This window comes from Rissa tridactyla, chromosome Z (assembly GCF_028500815.1).
Source record: "Rissa tridactyla isolate bRisTri1 chromosome Z, bRisTri1.patW.cur.20221130, whole genome shotgun sequence".
Taxonomy (NCBI): domain Eukaryota; kingdom Metazoa; phylum Chordata; class Aves; order Charadriiformes; family Laridae; genus Rissa; species Rissa tridactyla.
The window spans coordinates 1738229-1756827 of NC_071497.1; the positions used below are offsets into that span (position 1 = coordinate 1738229).

Below are 18599 nucleotides of genomic sequence, written 5' to 3' on the forward strand. Positions count from 1 at the left end.
CTGTTGGAAGACTAGAAGAGAACTTGTGTCAACCTGAAGAAGAAGCAGCTTGTCAAGCAGCCTGAGGGGAGCAGTAGGTGGTGGTGTTCAATACAGCCTCCAGAAGAAGAGCAGCCACTGGTGCCCAGGAGCGTTGGTACATGGCCTTGGGTTAACAGGCATCCAGGATTTGTCAAAGGTTAGGCATTGGCTCCCTGACAGAAGCTCAGCGTTGTAATACACAACCTAATAAATGTTTTACATGTCTTCTAGAAAAAGAACCAATCACTGGAAATGTCCAGAAGAAAAGAAGTAGTAAAACTTCGGAGAGAAAATGGCATTTGCTGCTGTTTCACCTGAGCAACTTCACCATTGCTTCACCGGTCAGCAGACAGGCATTCTCTTGGAAAGCTGCCTGCATTTTGTTCCATTTTCCCTGCCCCTTGATTAGTTATTTGTGACGGTAGGGGTTTATTCTGGAGCTGGGGGTTGTCTTGTCTCTCTCTGATACTTGACAGAGAGGCACCCGGTAATGCCCACAGGAAAGCACTTTCCCATTTTATCTGGTGTTTGGTGATACCAGCCCCTAAGCAGACGTGTGCACTGCTGGAGACTTGTGCCCTGTGGTGGATACCACTGCTCATAAAGCCTTCATTTCTGCTTAGGAGATCAGGATGTCTCTGGTGGGTGGCATTTGCTGTTCTGTTTTCAAAGATATTTCTCCCCCTCTGATATTTGGTAAATCGATTCAAGATTGAGGTGGGTTCTTGAGGGGATTGATATGGTCCAGTCTCCATTTTCACAGAATTTCAGGACTTTTCTGAGGAATTCTGACAGATTGCTTTCTCACTTTTTTTCATCTTACAGCAGTCGGTGATGGAGCCGAAATGTGAACAGTTTGTCAGCTCTCTGAAAGATAGATGTGATTTTCTGCATTGGGTATAGACCTGGCAACAGCAGGTTTGGCATTAGAGGAGTGGGCCTTCTCCTGTTCTCCAGCCCAGAAGCACCACTGGTACTGTTCCTTGCAAACTGTATTCCACCTTGCAGCTGATTTTTCTCCTGGGAACTCTGTGTATCTATCAGGGTTGGGTGAAGGAACAGTAGAACAACTGACGTGGTTACAACTTTTTCTCATCTCACCACCTTTGTATCCACCCTGGAACTTCTCGTTTCTGCCATCCCCAACTACTTCTCAGGGCCACAGGATGACAATACCGACTCTTTGCCGTCACTGGGGCCTCCCTGAAGTTCTTGAAAGGCCCGAGCAGTAAATCCATGCCTGCAATTGTGAAGATGTTCACTGTAGTGAAAAGCTGTGATCTTGTGTCATGGGACTGTAGTCTTACCTTTCAACATCAGTCATTATTCTTAGTGTGGAGTTCTGCAGTGATAGTAATCAGTAATGCAAAAATTAGCTATGACATGCTTGACCATTGCACGGAATCACGGAATCTTCAGAGTTGGAAGGGACCTCTAGCGATCATCTAGTCCAACTCCCCTGCTAGAGCAGGATTGCCTAAAGCACAACCCTCAGGGCTGCATCCAGGCGGGTCTTGAAAATCTCCAGAGAAGGGGACTCCACAGCCTCCCTGGGCAGCCTGTTCCAGTGCTCTGTCACCCTCACCGTAAAGAAGTTTTTCCGTGTATTTGAACGGAACTTCCTATGTTCTAGCTTGTGCCCATTGCCCCTTGTCCTGTCACTAGGAACCATTGAAAAGAGCCTGTCTCCGTCCTCCTTAAACCCACCCTTTAGATACTTGTAAACATTAATCAGGTCCCCCCTCAACCTTCTCTTCTCCAGGCTAAAGAGTCCCAGCTCTTTCAGCCTTTCCTCGTAAGGGAGGTGCTCCAGTCCCATAATCATCTTGGTTGCCCTTCGCTGGACTCGCTCCAGTAGTTCCCTGTCCCTCTTGAACTGGGGAGCCCAAAACTGGACACAGTACTCCAGTTGTGGCCTCACCAGTGCGGAGTAGAGGGGGAGAATGACCTCCCTCGACCTACTGGCCACAGTCTTCCCTATGCAGCCCAGGATGCCATTGGCCTTCTTGGCGACAAGGGCACACTGCTGGCTCATGGATAATTTGCTGTCTATCAGGACCCCCAGGTCCTTCTCCTCAGAGCTGCTTCCCAGCATGTCCGCCCCTAACATATACTGGTGTTTGGCATTCTTCCTCCCCAGGTGCAGGACCCTACACTTGCTTTTGTTGAACGTCATTTGGTTCTTCTCTGCCCAGCTCTCCAGCCTGTCCAGGTCACGCTGGATGGCAGCACGGCCCTCTGGAGTGTCGGCCACCCCTCCCAGCTTGGTATCATCAGCAAACTTGCTGAGGATACACTCTGTCCCCTCATCTAGGTCATTAATGAATATATTGAACAAAATTGGTCCAAGTATTGACCCCTGAGGGACACCACTCGTTACAGGCACCTTCTATCTCTGGAAAGCATCCTTTTTTTCTTTTCTGTACTTAAACATTTTTTGTGTCAGTCAAGACAAGTGGAGAGTATCTAAAAGTATCACACAACAGTTCTAGGCTTTGCCATGGACAGGAAGAAAACCCAATGACTTCAGTAATGACTTCTTTCAGACTGTTAAGCCTGAGTATTACTGATCTTTTCAACACAAAAGACCTACTTTTTGTCATATTCAAAATTGGAAACCTTGAATTACTCCTTAATTGGCATCTTGCAGGGCAGGCTGAGGTTCTCATCCTCTGAGATGCCCAGACAGGGACATGTGGATATCTGTTGGATAGATGACTGCAGAAAATGTGTGTGTGGTCGTTACTTTGCACATCAATCTTGTATCAAAGACTAGGCAGTAGATGTCTCTGTTGAATTAAAGAACTCACATGAACAATATAATAGCTGTAAGGCTGTGGGGTGTTTCAGGAAAAAAAAATAATGTGCATAAACGTATCAGAACTAATACCCATCTCTTACAGGTGTATAGGTTTTCCCAGTGAAGACCAAAAATTGCGTGGTTAGCGCTTGACTGTCCTTCTCATTGCAAGTTGTTTTTTTCTACCATATTTTTCTTTGTCACTATTTGTTGCACTGCTTTTACCAGATTTTAGTTGAACTGTTTCTGGACATAACAGTTTAACTGTTGGTGGTAGGAAGCCTTTCTGTGACCAGCTGGTATAAAGACTGTTAGAAACCACACAAGAAAATACCTTTAAAGGAACAAGGATGGTTAGACTCTCCTGGTCTTGTTTAGACACTATGAAAACTTAAGCAGTGCAGAATCTTGCTCTGTGTTTTTGCGTGTAGGCTTCACCTGAATACAGGTTAAGATGAATTTGATTTCCAGTTTTTGGAAGTGTTTTCTTCACATTGAACCAAAGTGATCTTGATGATAATTGTTGCCTGGAAAAAATGACTTTGTCCAATTCAACTGAAGTCCCTGTTGAGTAATTATGATACTGTATTGGAACCTCCTCTTCAGTAGAGTTACTAGTTTCCATGCAGCAAGGAAAGATACTTCTGCAGAGGTACTTGTAGTACATTTCAATAGTACTGGTTTAACTGGAGAAGTTTTGTTGTGGGAACGTGTCAAAAACACTTCTTCCTGGTTCATATCTTGTTTCTGAAAAGCAAGTTACTTCTGGATGCCAGAAAATAAAGTCTTTTCTTATGCTTTAATGGAGATAACCCCAGGTAACTAAATGCAGTAAGGAATAAATTATTTTTCTGTTAACATAGCTTTCAGGCTTCCATAAATAAGCATCTGAATTTTGTAGGGCGTAAAGGCAAGGCAGTTTAGATAATGTATTCTTCCAATGGATGTGAAGCTTCCATTTATACTGGATGTTGCAACCATGTTGTGAGTAAATGTTTTTTTGTTGTTGGTATTTCACAGTGACCACTTTTGCACAAATGAAAATAGAAGAAGAGCTCAGTGCTGGGGGGGGGTAGAGGGTTAGTGGTCCCATGTGTTTGGTTGCGTTCGGATATGTGTGCGTTGTTTGCTGGGTTAGGGCTACTTTTGTTGAATGCTTTGTGTAGTTGCTGCTGAACAGCCAAAAGCCTGACTTAGAAATGTGGGTATCATCTGCAGAAAATAGTTTTGTTTTCCTTTACTTCAAACAAAGCAGAATGTTTCCTTATTGTGTGCTGTGAGGATTTTTTTGAAGACAAAGCAATAGGAATACCCCAGCCATTGTGCTGATCTACGGTTTTAATTAGATAAGTCAAATCAGAAAGGCATTGGTTTATCTAGCATAACTACCTAATTTAATCCTGATCTCTGTAATGTTATTCGGAAGGGAATTATACACAGCCCATCCCCCTCTTCATCTCGGGCAACGAGCTCCTCCTGAACAGGCACCCGCAGTGGCTGGGGAAGGGTTTGTTCCATGGCAAAGGACTCTGCGGATGCTGGCGAGGACACTGGGGTTTCTCCGTACCAGCCTCTGCCACCAAAGCTGTTGTAGAAGAACGACTCTGCATGTGCTATTTTCTGGTTTGATGAAGAGGCATTGTCAGCAAAAAAGGTGCTAAAAGAAATGGTTCCAGAGCAAACCAATAAGTTGTAACAAATCACTTTGTTCGGAGATTAAAATCTAAGTGTCAAACCAGCTGAAATCTTAGCAAAAGCAGAAGTCAAATAGGTAATTTTAAAGACAATGGACTGATACTGATATTTCTGTACTTACAGTCTTGATCAAACTAGTAAGAAATTTGTAACTCGATAGTTGAAATACCAAATATAGTAGTTTAAAATTTCTGTCTCCTACAAAGGAATTGCTCATCAATAGTAGATTAAAAAGCTTTGAATTTATCAAAGCAGGACCAGACGGGGAAACAAAGTGGTAAAATTTGGACTTTAAAAAAAACTGTACCCACTACAAAGAGGTTGGGGCAATATACTTTTGAGGATGAAGAGAGGAATGAGGGTTGGAAACTGCAGCAAAGAATTATCTGCCTGTACTTATATCTGAAAACAAAGACTTTCTTCAGTCCTTGGAAGGCTTACAGTCTAAATCCCAGCGCTTACAATTTGTTGTGTGTAGGTGAGCTATTGTGTCTGTAAGAAACGCTGATAACCCCAGAAGGATTCCGCATGATGACAGCAGTTGCTTTTCACAGAAGAGACCAGACGAGAGCTTTTAGTTTGTGATATAAGAAGGGAGGATAATGACACGTGGGGAGGGTGGGGAGGACAGGATGGAGTCTAGCAGAACGGGGAAGGAGGCTGTGGTTGATTTATTCAAGAGTAAATTTATAACCTTGGTGGAGAAGGGATCATTTGTTTTTATTTTCTGTTTGCTTTAGCATCTTCGTCTCTGTAAGTGATGCTGCAGAAATAAAATTTTAGGGTAGATTTGAATGAATAAGTGGCAGCAAACTGAGTTTTCCATGCCCAAAACAGGGTATGGAGACAGATGGAAGGTGGAAAACTTTGTGGAATATCTTCTGATTCCTTTGTCGATATCGGCATTTGGTTTCCTTTGCTGCCAGACAGGCTTAGTGCCTCAACTGAAAAAAGTGATTTGAAGTGTACTTCTGAATACCAAAACTTTCAAAATGTTAACATGCTTACATCTTTTATTACTGTTTCTCCATCTACTCATTATCTTTTCAGAAGGAAATGTCGCAAGCTGTTGCCAGTAGTTAGTTTGATACTGAAAACGAGCATTTGTTTTGGCTTGCTTTCAAAGAAAATCAAAGAGCAACAATTAGGACAGGTGTCACCAAAAATATTCCCATTATTCTGCAGATGTAAATGGTCAGCATTGCTATCTGATTGTTAAGCGTTTTCTTTAATAAGCAGATTAAATGGCCAAAAAGCTTGGGAAAGAGGCTGAATCCTTTATGCGCTCGTGACTCTTGTTTAGCCACAGCGTATTTCCTGACAATATAAACTAGAAGGTCATATTCAGAGCATACTGACAGACATAAAAATGTGTGTGTCTGTATGGATGTGATTAATGCCAACTTAAAAAACATCTTTATTCTGCAGAAATAATCTTGAATTTATAGTTCCTCATAATTGAGACATTTCAGATTAGCCTGTATGCACTGTTGCCATTACGTGATAAAGAGCACACGTACAAAATCCGACTTCTACAGTTCTTCAGTACATTTTATCCAATTCAAAATCTTTAGCAGTTGAGGCTTTTCACATTCGTGGCATATCTTGTCTATGGGAAACATCTGTTCTATGGCAAGCTTTAATGAAGTAGCCAGCCCCATCTGAAGCACATACTTGGTTAATCAAAAAGCGCGTTATAGAATCATAGAATTGCCCAGGTTGGAAGGGACCTTTCAGATCGAGTCCAACCATCAACCTAACTCTGACAAAAACCAGCACTAAACTATATATATAAATATATAAAAACTATTTATTAGTGCATATAAAATGCTACTAATAATTTCTGCACATTTCCAATATTATTTAAAATCCCAGAGTGTTCTTTTATATTGTTAATGAAGTGGATTCACATTATACACCTGCCTTTTTATTTAGGGAATAAGGAAAATAGAATGAATGAGATGAAGTGAGCCATGTAACTGTTCTTACTCAGAAGTTCGTCAGTTCTTCCTGACTTGCCGTCAACCAGAACACTGGCATACAAAGTGTTTAGGACATGATCATGGTAACTCTTAAGTTAGATAAGTAAATACTTTTCAGCAAAATTAAAAATTGCTTGTCACTTGACTTTATTGTCATGACTTTGAAGCACAGTCAGTTCCCATTAGTTGCACCGAGGAGGAGTTGACAGCCACTTGGATATTGAGAATTTCCGAATTTCTTGCAAGCGGGTGTTTCCAAAGCATGAAGCTTTGACAAATGAAAATGATCTGAAGAAATCAGTTTGAGCCAGGCATAACTGGAGTGGAAAATTCTGCTTATGCAATATTGAAGACACGGTTACATTACCTGAAACTTTTTCATATTTTTTTTATGTTTGAAAGCTGATAATATTTCACGCCTTGCTGTGAACCCTCGGCTGTTGGTGTTCTACTGCTTCCTCCTTGCGGGACACTTTGGTTTGATTTCCTCTATGGCGTGCCCAGGAAAGCCGGTTTATTTCACCGCCACGTTTCCTGACAGCGACCCGGGTCTGCAGCACGACAGCCACGTGGCCAGTTCCCCGACACTCCTCTGTGTGACCCCTGCCACACTGCCCTTTTCCCTCGTCTGCTGAAGGAAGTGTTGATGCTGATGCCTTTGGTTTATGCTGGGGAGAAAAAAAAAAAGTGCTTTTTGCTTGTCTTATCAGTGTTTCTGGCAGAATATTGAAATGGAACAGCAAATCAGCAGAGCTGTAACCCATTGCTTAAATGACTCGGATAAGAGTATTACTTCAATCTAGTTGATATGCATTTCCAAAATATACTTTTAAGCATAGGAAAATATTAGGTGGTGGTTTTTTTTCTTAGCTGTACTGAAAAAGATTTTTTTTTTTCTGTTTTTGGAAGGGGGAGTGTGTTACAGGTGTAGATTTAATTTTTTTTTTAAACTGCTGAATATTTTTGGTTTTGAAATTGAACAAACCATATCAAATTTTACAATCTGTTCATCTGAAGTGATAATTGGTTCCTGCAGCAGAGTTCTTAAATCTCTTATGTACCCTGAATTGCTGGGAGAAAGTCATGATAGTGTATGGTATATAAATTGTAGGATGGCAGCAAAGCCATTGTTCCCTGGGGTTGGTTTAGCTGATTGATTGTTAGAAATATTAAGAGCTTTGAAGGAGAGTGTTTGTATTTGTGGAGATATGAAAGGGTGATAGATAGTTTTCAGTGGCAAAAATGGTAGTAATCTTCAGGGTCTCAGTCTGGGGGAAGTTACTGAGTTAGCCTGAAACTTTGTGATGTGATTTGTAAGAAGGTTGCACAGATGATGTTACCGATTCTCATCTTTTAGCCATAAATTGCTAGTCTGACTTCGGTACATTGACCCCTGACTTCAGTAATGCCTAGTGACCAGAATCAGATTCACTGTCTTCTTGTTTTACAGTATGTTTTTAGCAAACTGGGAAAAATGATGTGATGTGGGAATGGTGGTGATTTCAGCCATCCCGTCAGTCTCAAAGTGACATCATTTTTTGTGCATCCTGAGGGGGAACTGGGTTCTGACCAGTAATGCTTCATAGAGTCATTTAGGTGCAGTGTTGGGGGATACGGTATAGGGGAGAACTTTGTAGAGTGGAGCTGATGGTTGGACTTGATGATCCCAAGGGTCTTTTCCAACCTGAATGATTCTACGAGTCTATCATATGGTGGATGCACTGGATGTACAAAGACTGGGATAGCTTTTTCCTTTGTTACTGGTGTGCAGCTACTCACACATACCTGCCTGCCAGCTAGCTTACAGTCCTTTTACATGCTCAACACTTGTTCAGTGGAAAAAAATAGGTTTTTCATCTAGTCGTTAATCTACTAAATCTGGAAAACACAATGAAGTGTCTCTCCTGGTGTGAACAAAAGAGGTGGAAATACTTGCCTGACTCTTCATACCAGTGAATCACAAAGGGTTTAGCAGAATTTTTTTTGGAGAAAATTCAATTATTTTTTTCCTTTATCTGATGCAGAAATGGGAGTTTAAAAAAAATAATCAAAAGCTTTAATTACCCTCTTGACAATAATTTGGGCTTTGTGTCAGCTTGGGTGGCAGAAACTCCTCATGGATACTAGTCACAGGCATCAGAAAACTAATTTTTTTTGACGCTAAAATGCACAAACTCTTTGCATTGGTTTCTGTGTGGACAATAATGTGACAGTGGTACAAGTCCTGAGCAAGGGCATGTTCTTCCACAGCTCCGCCTGGTCTTATATGTCTCCAGAATGGCAGATGTCTAAACCCCAGAGCTTCTGTAAAAGTGAGCCAACGTGTTATTTCACATTGTTAGACTAACAGCTTAGCTCCATAAGTGCACTTAATACACACTCATGTAGTAATGCTCTCTTTGATTTTTTGTGTTAAAATACAACACTGAGTATTTTCTAGTTAGAAGTTGTCCATTCTGCTGTCAGTTGGTGGCTGTTCTAATAGAGTGTCCATCATGGGCTTGGCTTGCATACCCCTCCAATGGAAAAGGGTTCAGATGACTTACAGCTAATAAATAACCCAGCTGAGTAGGGGTTGTTGGGCTAAATAGGAACCAAACGGAAAAAATATCTTATTTCTACTTCTTGGCTTTGTTGCAGATAGTCTTCTTTCAGATTTCACATGAGTTTGCATACTATGGAGATAGTTCTTGGAGAAACAGGCACTTGAAGGAGTGCCACTCGTAGGGGCCATCTGAAGCCTGGCCGGCGTGAGCTCGGTGTTCCCGCCGGCTGGAGGAAAGGGTGTGTTTTCTGGGCATGGCTGAGCATCCCTTGACACACCGTGAGCCAGGCGCGAGCAGCAGCTGCAGAGGCGTCGCAGTGCAGGCTGTTGGGGAACCTCTCCCCGAGGTCTCATTGAAGGTGAAGCACCTCCTGTTGCTGCTCCCGCTGCTTGGCAAGGGAAGAACGCAGTTAAACAACAGAGTGCGACTGAGGACAGGTTCAGTCACCAACGCCTCCATCCCGACCTTCGCACGTGGCCTGTTTTCAAGACGATCAGCATTCTTTAATCTCTCTATCGAAATTCACTGTGTACAAGGCTTCAGTGTTTGTGCCAAATAATAAATTTTTCTTAAAACAGATACCTTTTGATTCTACAGGGAATTGTAGGGTCCAAGAATTTAGCCATAGTTTAGCTAAAAAGGATATTTTAAAGTAAAATAATGACAGACCACTACTGAAAATCAGTGCAAAGGAGTTAATTCAGTCATTGCCTTCAGACAGGCAATTTTGCCTATGTGAAAATACGGTTACTTGCCCTTCTGGTCTTTGTCTGAAACCTCAGCATTTTTGTTAAAGATGTAACAAAAGTAATTTCAAGACCTTCTATACATTTTAGACACTGAAGGGGAAGGCATGCTCCTGCTTTGTCAGGCTTGGTGTCATCATCCTGCAGCAGCCAGTAAGAAACAGCCTTGTGGCTCGCAACTTCTAGTCGTGATGGTTTTATCTTTTTTTCTAGTGACAGAGAACTTATTTTCTTGACATTATTAATTGGAATCTACAACTCAGAAAATTTGGTTTTGAAACTGTTCCATGGTTAGGGCAATTGTGGGTTTTCATGAATGCTCTCGAGTTTCTCATCTAAAAATTTCTAACTTTAGGTCATAGCCACAGGACATAACTTTAGAACATGGCAACGACCACACAAAAATCGTTCTTTGTTTTTCACTAGTTGCCATTTTAACTTTTGAACTTGTTAATTAAAAAAGGTGGTTGAAAAATGATTTATTAATAGTTGTGTTTATTATGGCAACCTCCAGCTTTAATTGCATACTTCAAGCGCTGCTGTTCTGATGCAGAACTAGTTAGGAATAGTTAATACCAATTTGCTTTTTTCATTTTTGCAGCTGTTCATGTCCTGTAGGCTTGTAACATTGCTCACCGACATTCTAGCCTCCTCGAGCAGCTCTCTGAGAAACTAATTAATGTAAATGTTTAAAAGAAGTTCCATTGCAAGAAAAAAAGGAAGGCAAAGCATGGAAAAGGAGGTGAGAAAGGCAAAAGAAGGGAGCAACATGGCGATGTTTAAACCAAGGGGTTTTAATGTAGAGCTTGTGCTCGGAGGGGGAGGGGGATGCCATGAGGAAGAATCAGGCAGGAGGTTATAAATGCTGGGAGGGGACGTGTTTCTTTTGTGTCCGCAAGGTCTTGTAGAAGGGCAAGAAATGGGGAGGGAAGTTTTGGTGTTTATTATTTGATTTAGAACACAAGTTTCTTCTTTCACAATGCCCTGGTGAGTGCTGGGTTCTAGGATGAGGCTAAGGATCAGGCCAGCATGCAAGATTTTCCTTATTTCTGCATGGACTAGGGGTGGAAATTCACTATTGTCGATCTTGTATCCTTCCCCGGTGAGGGCATTAAGAAAAAATTAAAAAAAGAGATGATCGGCAGGGCGTTAGTCGTTTGAAAGGAGAGGGTAGGTGACTTCTGCAAGAGTCCTGCAAAGTCTTTTGATGGTTTCAGGCACACCTCAGCAGTTACATTACAGGATAAATTTTGAGAGATTTCAACAACCCCCTGCCCCCTCCCAGCAAAGCTTATCTAACCATTTTCTCTGAAGTGCATAGTTTTGAGCAATTCCATTGCTGTGGAAGTGGCCGTGTCAGTATGGGGTTTGGCCAGCATTGTACGAGTTGCAGCAAAGGTTAACATGATAGGGCTCGTATTTGTGACTCTGGAGTAACAAGCATAAACCATGTCTTAAAATGCCTTTATTTTGTGGCTTCCTTTGTGCCTCAGATCTATTATTACCTTAAAAAGAAAAGGGGGTAGTAGGAAGAGAAACAACAAAAGTTTCTTGTTGAAGTGGAATCGCACTTCGAAGACGTGTGGTCTCTCAGATGTTTCTATCATGCTGCCTTTTTTTTTTTTTCTTGCAGAGGAGCCATAATCGCATAATAAAATATTAATAGCGCTGGTCCTAAAAGATTCAGCTCCTAGCACGAGAATATGTAACTGTGGTGCTCAGTGTGTATAATATATGAAGCCCCCGTATGTACTGTCAATGTATAATAGATATAGTTGTTCTAGTCTTAAATGTGGTGTTCCAAGCGTGCATTGTAATTAGATGCTACTTATAGGGAGATGTGTTAAAAACCATTTTGCAAAAGCTTATACATACTAAGAAATATAATTTCTCTCCTTTGTCATTTGAGACAGAAATGTGGTTACTATTCAGGCAGTCCAGAGAGTTCCTTGCATTTTGATTTCCTTTTTTTTATTTTTTTCATTTTTATGATATAGTTTAAACAAATAACTACTCTAAGAATCTTATCTTTGCCCTGGCATACAGGCAAACCAAGAAGGCATGTATTACAAGTGAAGACGTAGAGCTGCATTTCATGTCTTGATGATTTCTTTTTCCCCCCAGTTTCCCCCATAACTCTGTGGAAAGAAACACATATCTTGCAAAGTGCTTTAGTAGCTGACAAAATCCAAATTCATGTATGCTTATCCGATGCCTAGATTATCACTGTGGAATAAATACAGGGTTTGAGAGTAATGGTAATGAGTAGTCCAAATAGTAAGGTCCAGATCTGTTTTTTCTTACTTATTCTGCTCCAGTGGACCAGGAATGTACGTGAGTGTAATTAAAAATGTGGATTTCCATAATAAATCCAGGTATCAAAGAACTATTTACCAACTGCCTTTTTTAAATAATAAATTTAACCATTGAGATGTCAACCAGTTGGTGTTTTGTTTTTTTCAAAGAAAAGAATGCTCCAGGAATTGTCATACTGATGACAGGGGCGGGTTTCTTGGTGTTGGGGTGTTTGCTCTGAGGTGGGTGAGTGGGATATGGCCTTGTCTTACTTCAACAGGATGGTGATACCAAATTAAAATATACCTCATGTGAAACTTCCAGTAATGCTAGCTATTGCATTTTTATTTTTTTCCCTTCCAGAGAACAAATTTGGTTGAACCAAGTAATGCAGATTTTCCTTCTGGGGATCCCAGGATGTACCAGTTGGACGTTACCCTGAGAAGAGGGCAGAATTTAGCAGCACGGGACCGTGGAGGTAAGCGTGCTGGTGAACCCATCGTAATGCTTGGGAGGTTACTTGTCCATTGGCTAAATTTATACGGGGTTATGAGAGTTACAGTTAAGGTTTGAATTGTGTGTTAGTTAAACTCTACTTAAAACTATGTTGAGGTTCTCTTTCTCAAAAGCACGAAGTAAAAGGAGCTAGGGCTAGCTAAACCCACACAGGAGAAGAAATAAGATTTAGCTAATATTGGTTTAATTCTTCTGCTAGCTAGTTTTCCTCCCTTTTTTGGAAGTGTCAGACTAAGAAAGGTGTGATAGATTTACTTTAACCATGTGTATTTGTGCTGTCTTGCGCACACAGGGGCTGTCTTGCTATGTATTTTGTTCCTTGACTGCTTAACTGATAAATACTGGAGCTGTCTTTAAAGACAAAACTAGAAATACCCTGCTATCAGACGTGTCCAGGCTTTACCTGTTGGCCAATCTGCCGATCACATATTGGCGTTTTACAATCTGCTGTGAGACATGTACCACACATGTTGTTTGGACATGGAAAGGATTCCTAAAAGGTGTTTTGACCACAGGAGCACTGCAGGCTGCCTCAGTGACTCTGCACATGCAACTGCAGCGTTTATTTAAAATTAGATAAGTCAGTATTCCCCTTCTGAACAGCTATATGAGCATGATAAATCCAAGTAACAGCCTATTTTGGATTTGCTGTAACATATTCCTTGTGAGAGAGAAAAAGCCATAATAAAAATTTAACTGCAAAAGTAGTATTACACAAGACCTCTCAGTGCTTACTGGAGGAAGTTACCTGACTGATTTCAGATCTCAGATACGGTACCAGAAACCTAGAAGGCTGTTTACATTGGAAGGAAATCATTCCACTGATACTTATGTCACTGAAACTGAAATTTTAATATGCTTACTGTTGCAAGAATAAACTTTTATGTATATTCTTCCTCTAGATGTATTGATATTCTATCAAGCTTTGCCTGACATTCATTAAAAATAGATATTCAAATGTTTTTGTTCCATGAGCTAGAGAGAGTTGCCCAGTTCCTGAATGATGTGTTGTAATTCAGTCATATCCATCATTCATATTATTTATAAATGAACAAAATGTGAATGTAAATGTGATTGTTTGTATGCAAGGAAAACATCTGTAATTTTTTTCTCCATGGTACGGGAGTCTGGGTCTAGAGTAAAACCAAGGGCAGGAGATCCATGTCCTGAGGTGGAATCCCAGGCTCTGCAATGAGTACTAGGTGCTGTGTCAGATGTCAAGTGCTTTGAAAGGTCGGTTGGGAAAGCTGCTGCTTGAGCAGCAAGGAAACCTCCTCAGGCTCCCTGGGAGGCAACACGGCAAGAGTGGTGTTTCCTCAGTGGTTATTACCCCTAGATCCCAGACACTGGCGTTGCAATTGCAGGGCACGGTCATCGCCCATCCTGTTTCAGAGCCTGTAATTCACTTTGGATGGTACACACCAACCGCTTACAAAAGGCTGAGCAAGTCCTGGTTTTTCTTTTGAAAAGATACTGGGGAAGAAGGTCGTTGTTGGCTCTCGTTTCACGGAGTAGTCTTGTAGCTGGAAATCTTACCAAAGAAACAAGATGCTTGGGTTACTTTCTGCTCCCTTTCTGAATTTTTTTCTGTCCCTGAGAAAGCTCAACCCTCCCATCTTCAGCAACCAAATGAATGTTTCACCATGTCACTATGAGTGTGGCTACTGCAGCAATGCGCCCTTGTGGCCAAGAAGGCCAATGGTCTCCTGGGGGGCATTAAGAAGAGTGTGGCCAACAGGTCAAGGGAGGTCATCCTCCCCCTCTGCTCTGCCCTGGTGGGGCCACATCTGGAGAGCTGTGTCCGGTTCTGGGCTCCCCAGTTCAAGAAGGACGGGGAACTGCTGGAGAGGGTCCAGCGGAGGCTACGAGGATCGTCAGGGGACTGGAACACCTCTCTGATGAGGAAAGGCTGAGAGCCCTGGGGCTGTTTAGCCTGGAGCAGGCTGAGAGGGGGTCTCATCAACGCTCAGCAAGAGCTAAAGGGTGGATGGCAAGAGGACGGGGCCAGGCTCTTCTCAGTGGTGCCTGGGGACAGGACAAGGGGCAACGGGCACAAACTGGAACACGGGAAATCCCATCTCGACATGAGGGAAAACTCCTTTCCTGTGAGGGTGGCAGAGCCCTGGCACAGGCTGCCCAGAGAGGTGTGGAGTCTCTGCTCTGGAGATACTCCAAACCTGCCTGGAGACGCCATCCTGTGCCACCTGCTGCGGGTGACCCTGCTCTGGCAGGGGTTGGACTGGGTGATCTCCAGAGGCCCCTGCCGACCCCAGCCAGTCTGGGATTCTGGGATTCTGTGTCAGGAAGGAGAATGTGCGTTACATCTCAGTGAAGTGTAGAAGATCATTCAGACGAGATGGGGAGTTACAGATGTGCTCCCTCCCGCATTGACCCCATTTCAGATCTCAGTGGGGTTTGGGCTTACAGGATTGAGCCTTTGTTTCTGAAGGGGAAAATACAGAAACAGCAATTTGTACAGGGACCCCAAGCTAGGACCCATCCACTCATGAATGAACGTCCCAGCTGTTATCCACTGTGTTTCTGCTTGTTTTTGCTTTCTTTTGGAGCTACTCAGAGTGAGATTTTATGAGCAACAGCAGAACTTGAATGGAGGAGACTTTACGGGCGTTAGGGAGGCACTTGGTGGATTTAGATGGCTGCCGAATGGGAAGTGGACAGAAAGGGGCTTGATTTGGGGAGTCAGTTTCGTCTAAATTCTCGCTTGAGTGTAATACATGCTCTTCTTTATTTATTGTTCAATTATTGTATGGTAGTCGCAGTGGTGTTTCACTAAGAAACTGTGCATGTAAAACTCAATTCTTACTGGGGCTTTATGTGGGTGCAAGAGGAGGTTGAGTGACTTCATGAAAGAAAAATCCACTAAGGACATTGAAATGCGTAGAAAACACATTAACTCTGATGGTCTTTGCCCCAAGTTCTTTATGCCTAGGAAGACATAGTAGGGGAATAATATATGTCTGTGTCCTTTTGTTTCTCTGATGGCACCTGCTTGTAGCCCCAGTGGTGGCAGAGCACTGAGCTCACAGCACCCCTGGTCTGAGCCAGCGTTTCTGTGTTATTGCCGGCAGCAGTGCTTGTGTCGGGGGTTATGAGCCAGGCGGTGATTGCAGGACAGTCTGTGGGAGGCACTGTGTAAGAATATACATCCAAACTCTACATGGAGCTACTAAGACAGATGTGTGAGATACTAAAACCACAGCCTTGAGCATTTACCCCAGGACTGAGTCAGAGCCTTATACTGTAAGTCTTAACAGCACATAACACCCCATTCCTCCAAAACCTTTTCCAGATCCTCTGCTTAAAGCCTGACAATTGAATTTTCTCCAAGTACTGTGAATTTCACTCTAAAAGAACACTTGAATTACATGGTAGAAAAGAATTTCGTTTTAATTTTAGCTTCTTGTCCTTTGATTTTTGAACTGCAGTTTCACATATCTTTTTAGAAACCTGCTGCCAAACATATTGCAGTCTTGGAATTCAAAGTTGAATTCTCATGTTGTGAATGTTCTGCACACTTTGTCTTCCTCAAATTTATAAAAAGTGACACGACAACATTCTCAGAAGAAAAGGGGAAAGATTGAAGCTATATTTGTGTGGCTGGCATTAATCACGGCTATTAGTTGATAAATAAGCACTGATAGTCACAGCAAACGGGGAACAGAACATTCTTCATGACAGGACCAGCATCTTGCAGTTGTCTTCTCCAATGGTTGAAAATAATCCTTCACTGTAGCAGGCGATGTTTATGCTGTGGTGTGTGCAGTATGACGGAAGGAAATGTAACTATTCGTTTTAACTCTTCATCTTCACAAGAAATCCTTCACAAGAAGTCTTCCGTCTGACCCAGCTTTCCTTCCAAGTACCACTGAGCTGTGGCACCGTAACTTCATCCCAGCTACGTGATGAGACGGTTTATGTTTTTGCTTCTGGCAAAATCCTACAGTGACCACAAGTGTGGTTTACAGCAAATGCTTTATTTCAGCCCATCCTAAAGTAGACCATATACTTACTTAGATTTAAAGATTTGTTTTCTGCGACTTTTTTCCCATAATATTGGGAAAAACTGTAATGCTGTATCTTGTAAGTTGGTAATATTAACAAACTAACTTTATTACCTACATCTTTATGTTTCCTTTTCTAGTTTTGATTTCTCCTTTTTTGTCATATATAGTATTTGTGTAATACCATGTATATTTTTAAGAAAAAAGGGGAATTACATCTTAGTCACTGGGTTTCTACAATTCTCTTCAGTCAAAAGAAAGCTACAGAATCATAGATTCTTTCATGTGTTTTAAATATGCTTTCCTCACAGTGTTTTCTTACTTCACTGGAGCCTGGAATCCACTCCCTTTTGTGATTTTTGAGAAACTTACAGTGCTGGTTTGCTGCTCCACTTTAGACAAAGTTGGGAAGTAAGTAGCACAGGTTGATCCCGAGGACTTTGTGTCATGTCAAAAAACAGGGCAGGTACACGATGAATTTGATCCCTTCTGGCTTTAAAATTTGTAATTCAATTTTTTTACGAAATGCACGAAGATTGACCCAATCTTGCAAAATAGCACAAGGAATGAGCGAAACTTTCGTGGGCTTTTTCAAGACGATCAGCAGCAGTGTATTTTCTGTGTGCTATCTTGCAGGAAGGTGCCAGCAGACAGACATTTATCGTCATAAAAGGCCTTGACCTTTTAAGTGGATAATGTTGCCAGATGTGTGTGTGTCTCTCCGCAGGAGACAGTGCAAAAATGCTTCCTAAGATAAGAGAGTCTGTCTGTGTTGAAACAGCTGAGGGGTTGACCCCTCGGTGGCTGACGCTGGTACTGAAACCTGCACCCGACCATGGCCAGAAGTAACCAGGAATAGCACGCGCTTAGTGCCCCCGTGCAGTGCAGGGGCTGCATTTCAATTTGATAAATTTACCACTTCCGATATGAAATGAGTACATCAGTAAGAAGCTATCTGCCTAAATCGAGAATAATTGGGAGAGATGTCTGTCAAAACCAGGAAGATCTGAGAACCATAACAGTGGAAGAACACACTGGTAGACTTTGCATTTTCTCTGATGAATAGCTGTATATATCTGCATTTTCAGGATCTAGAAGAAAAGTTAAGTGCCAGTGAAATAACAAGTGAAGTGAGATGATTACATAGCCCTTTAAGATATGCCTAATTTTGTGCAATGACAGGGTATTGAAAGCAAACAAATGTGTGAGGCAATACATTTAAAATTGTTGAAAAGATTTTTCATTTAAGCCTAACTACAGAGCACGTTATTTATGTGTGAACCTTGGGTTTCACTGATGTAGGATCCTAGGATTCAGTCCTCAGCTTGGTTGCAATACAGTGTACACAGCATAGCTTCGGAGGCTGAGAAACTCTTCATCCTGATGGTTCAGTTAGACCGGGATTATGGAATAAATTTTACTTATTATGAAATAGTGCTAAGCCTGTCTCACAGTTGAGACTGATGGGAACGTGCCCCTGCTCTGTTTCCTGCAGAGGTGAGGGGAGAGGATTATTGGAATAAATCAGTAGTGTAGCGCTCGCGTCATCTTCCGAATGTGGCAAATAATCACAAGGCAATAACCGAAGAGAAATGCTATTCGTGCTGTAACAGGTAGCCAGATGCCGAATTATTCTTAAAAGGCCTTTTGGATCAGTATTTTCATGCCACTAATTGTGAGCATTCATCAAAGTAGCTCTTTAATTATATTTTTATTTTAATGTACTAATTAGGTATGAAATTCGAATGCTCTAATACAAAGGAAATCAGATATCATTAGGTTTTGGATGAAAATCAAACGGTTTATATTTAGTTCATCAGAATAGGTAAGAATGTTAGCTTATAAAAAGGTGTTTCAGAAAGGTTACATTAAGTTTTATCTGAATCAAAAATACACATCATAATTTTTAAGAACTCCTGTGGTTGTGAATGTCTGGAAGAACTAATTTTTAAATGCTCAGTTTCCTTATTACGGAG

The 18599-nt window shown here is 41.7% G+C and overlaps 1 protein-coding gene across 9 annotated transcripts in view; it reads left to right on the top strand.

Moving 5' to 3' along the window:
* Positions 1-18599, top strand: part of MCTP1 (multiple C2 and transmembrane domain containing 1) — a 287127-nt gene that overhangs the window by 98329 nt on the left and 170199 nt on the right. For all 9 annotated transcript variants that reach the window (XM_054186271.1, XM_054186272.1, XM_054186273.1 and 6 more), the window contains exon 2: positions 12449-12563. In XM_054186271.1, coding sequence (XP_054042246.1) covers positions 12449-12563 — 115 coding nt within the window. The remainder of the gene's footprint in view (positions 1-12448; positions 12564-18599) is intronic.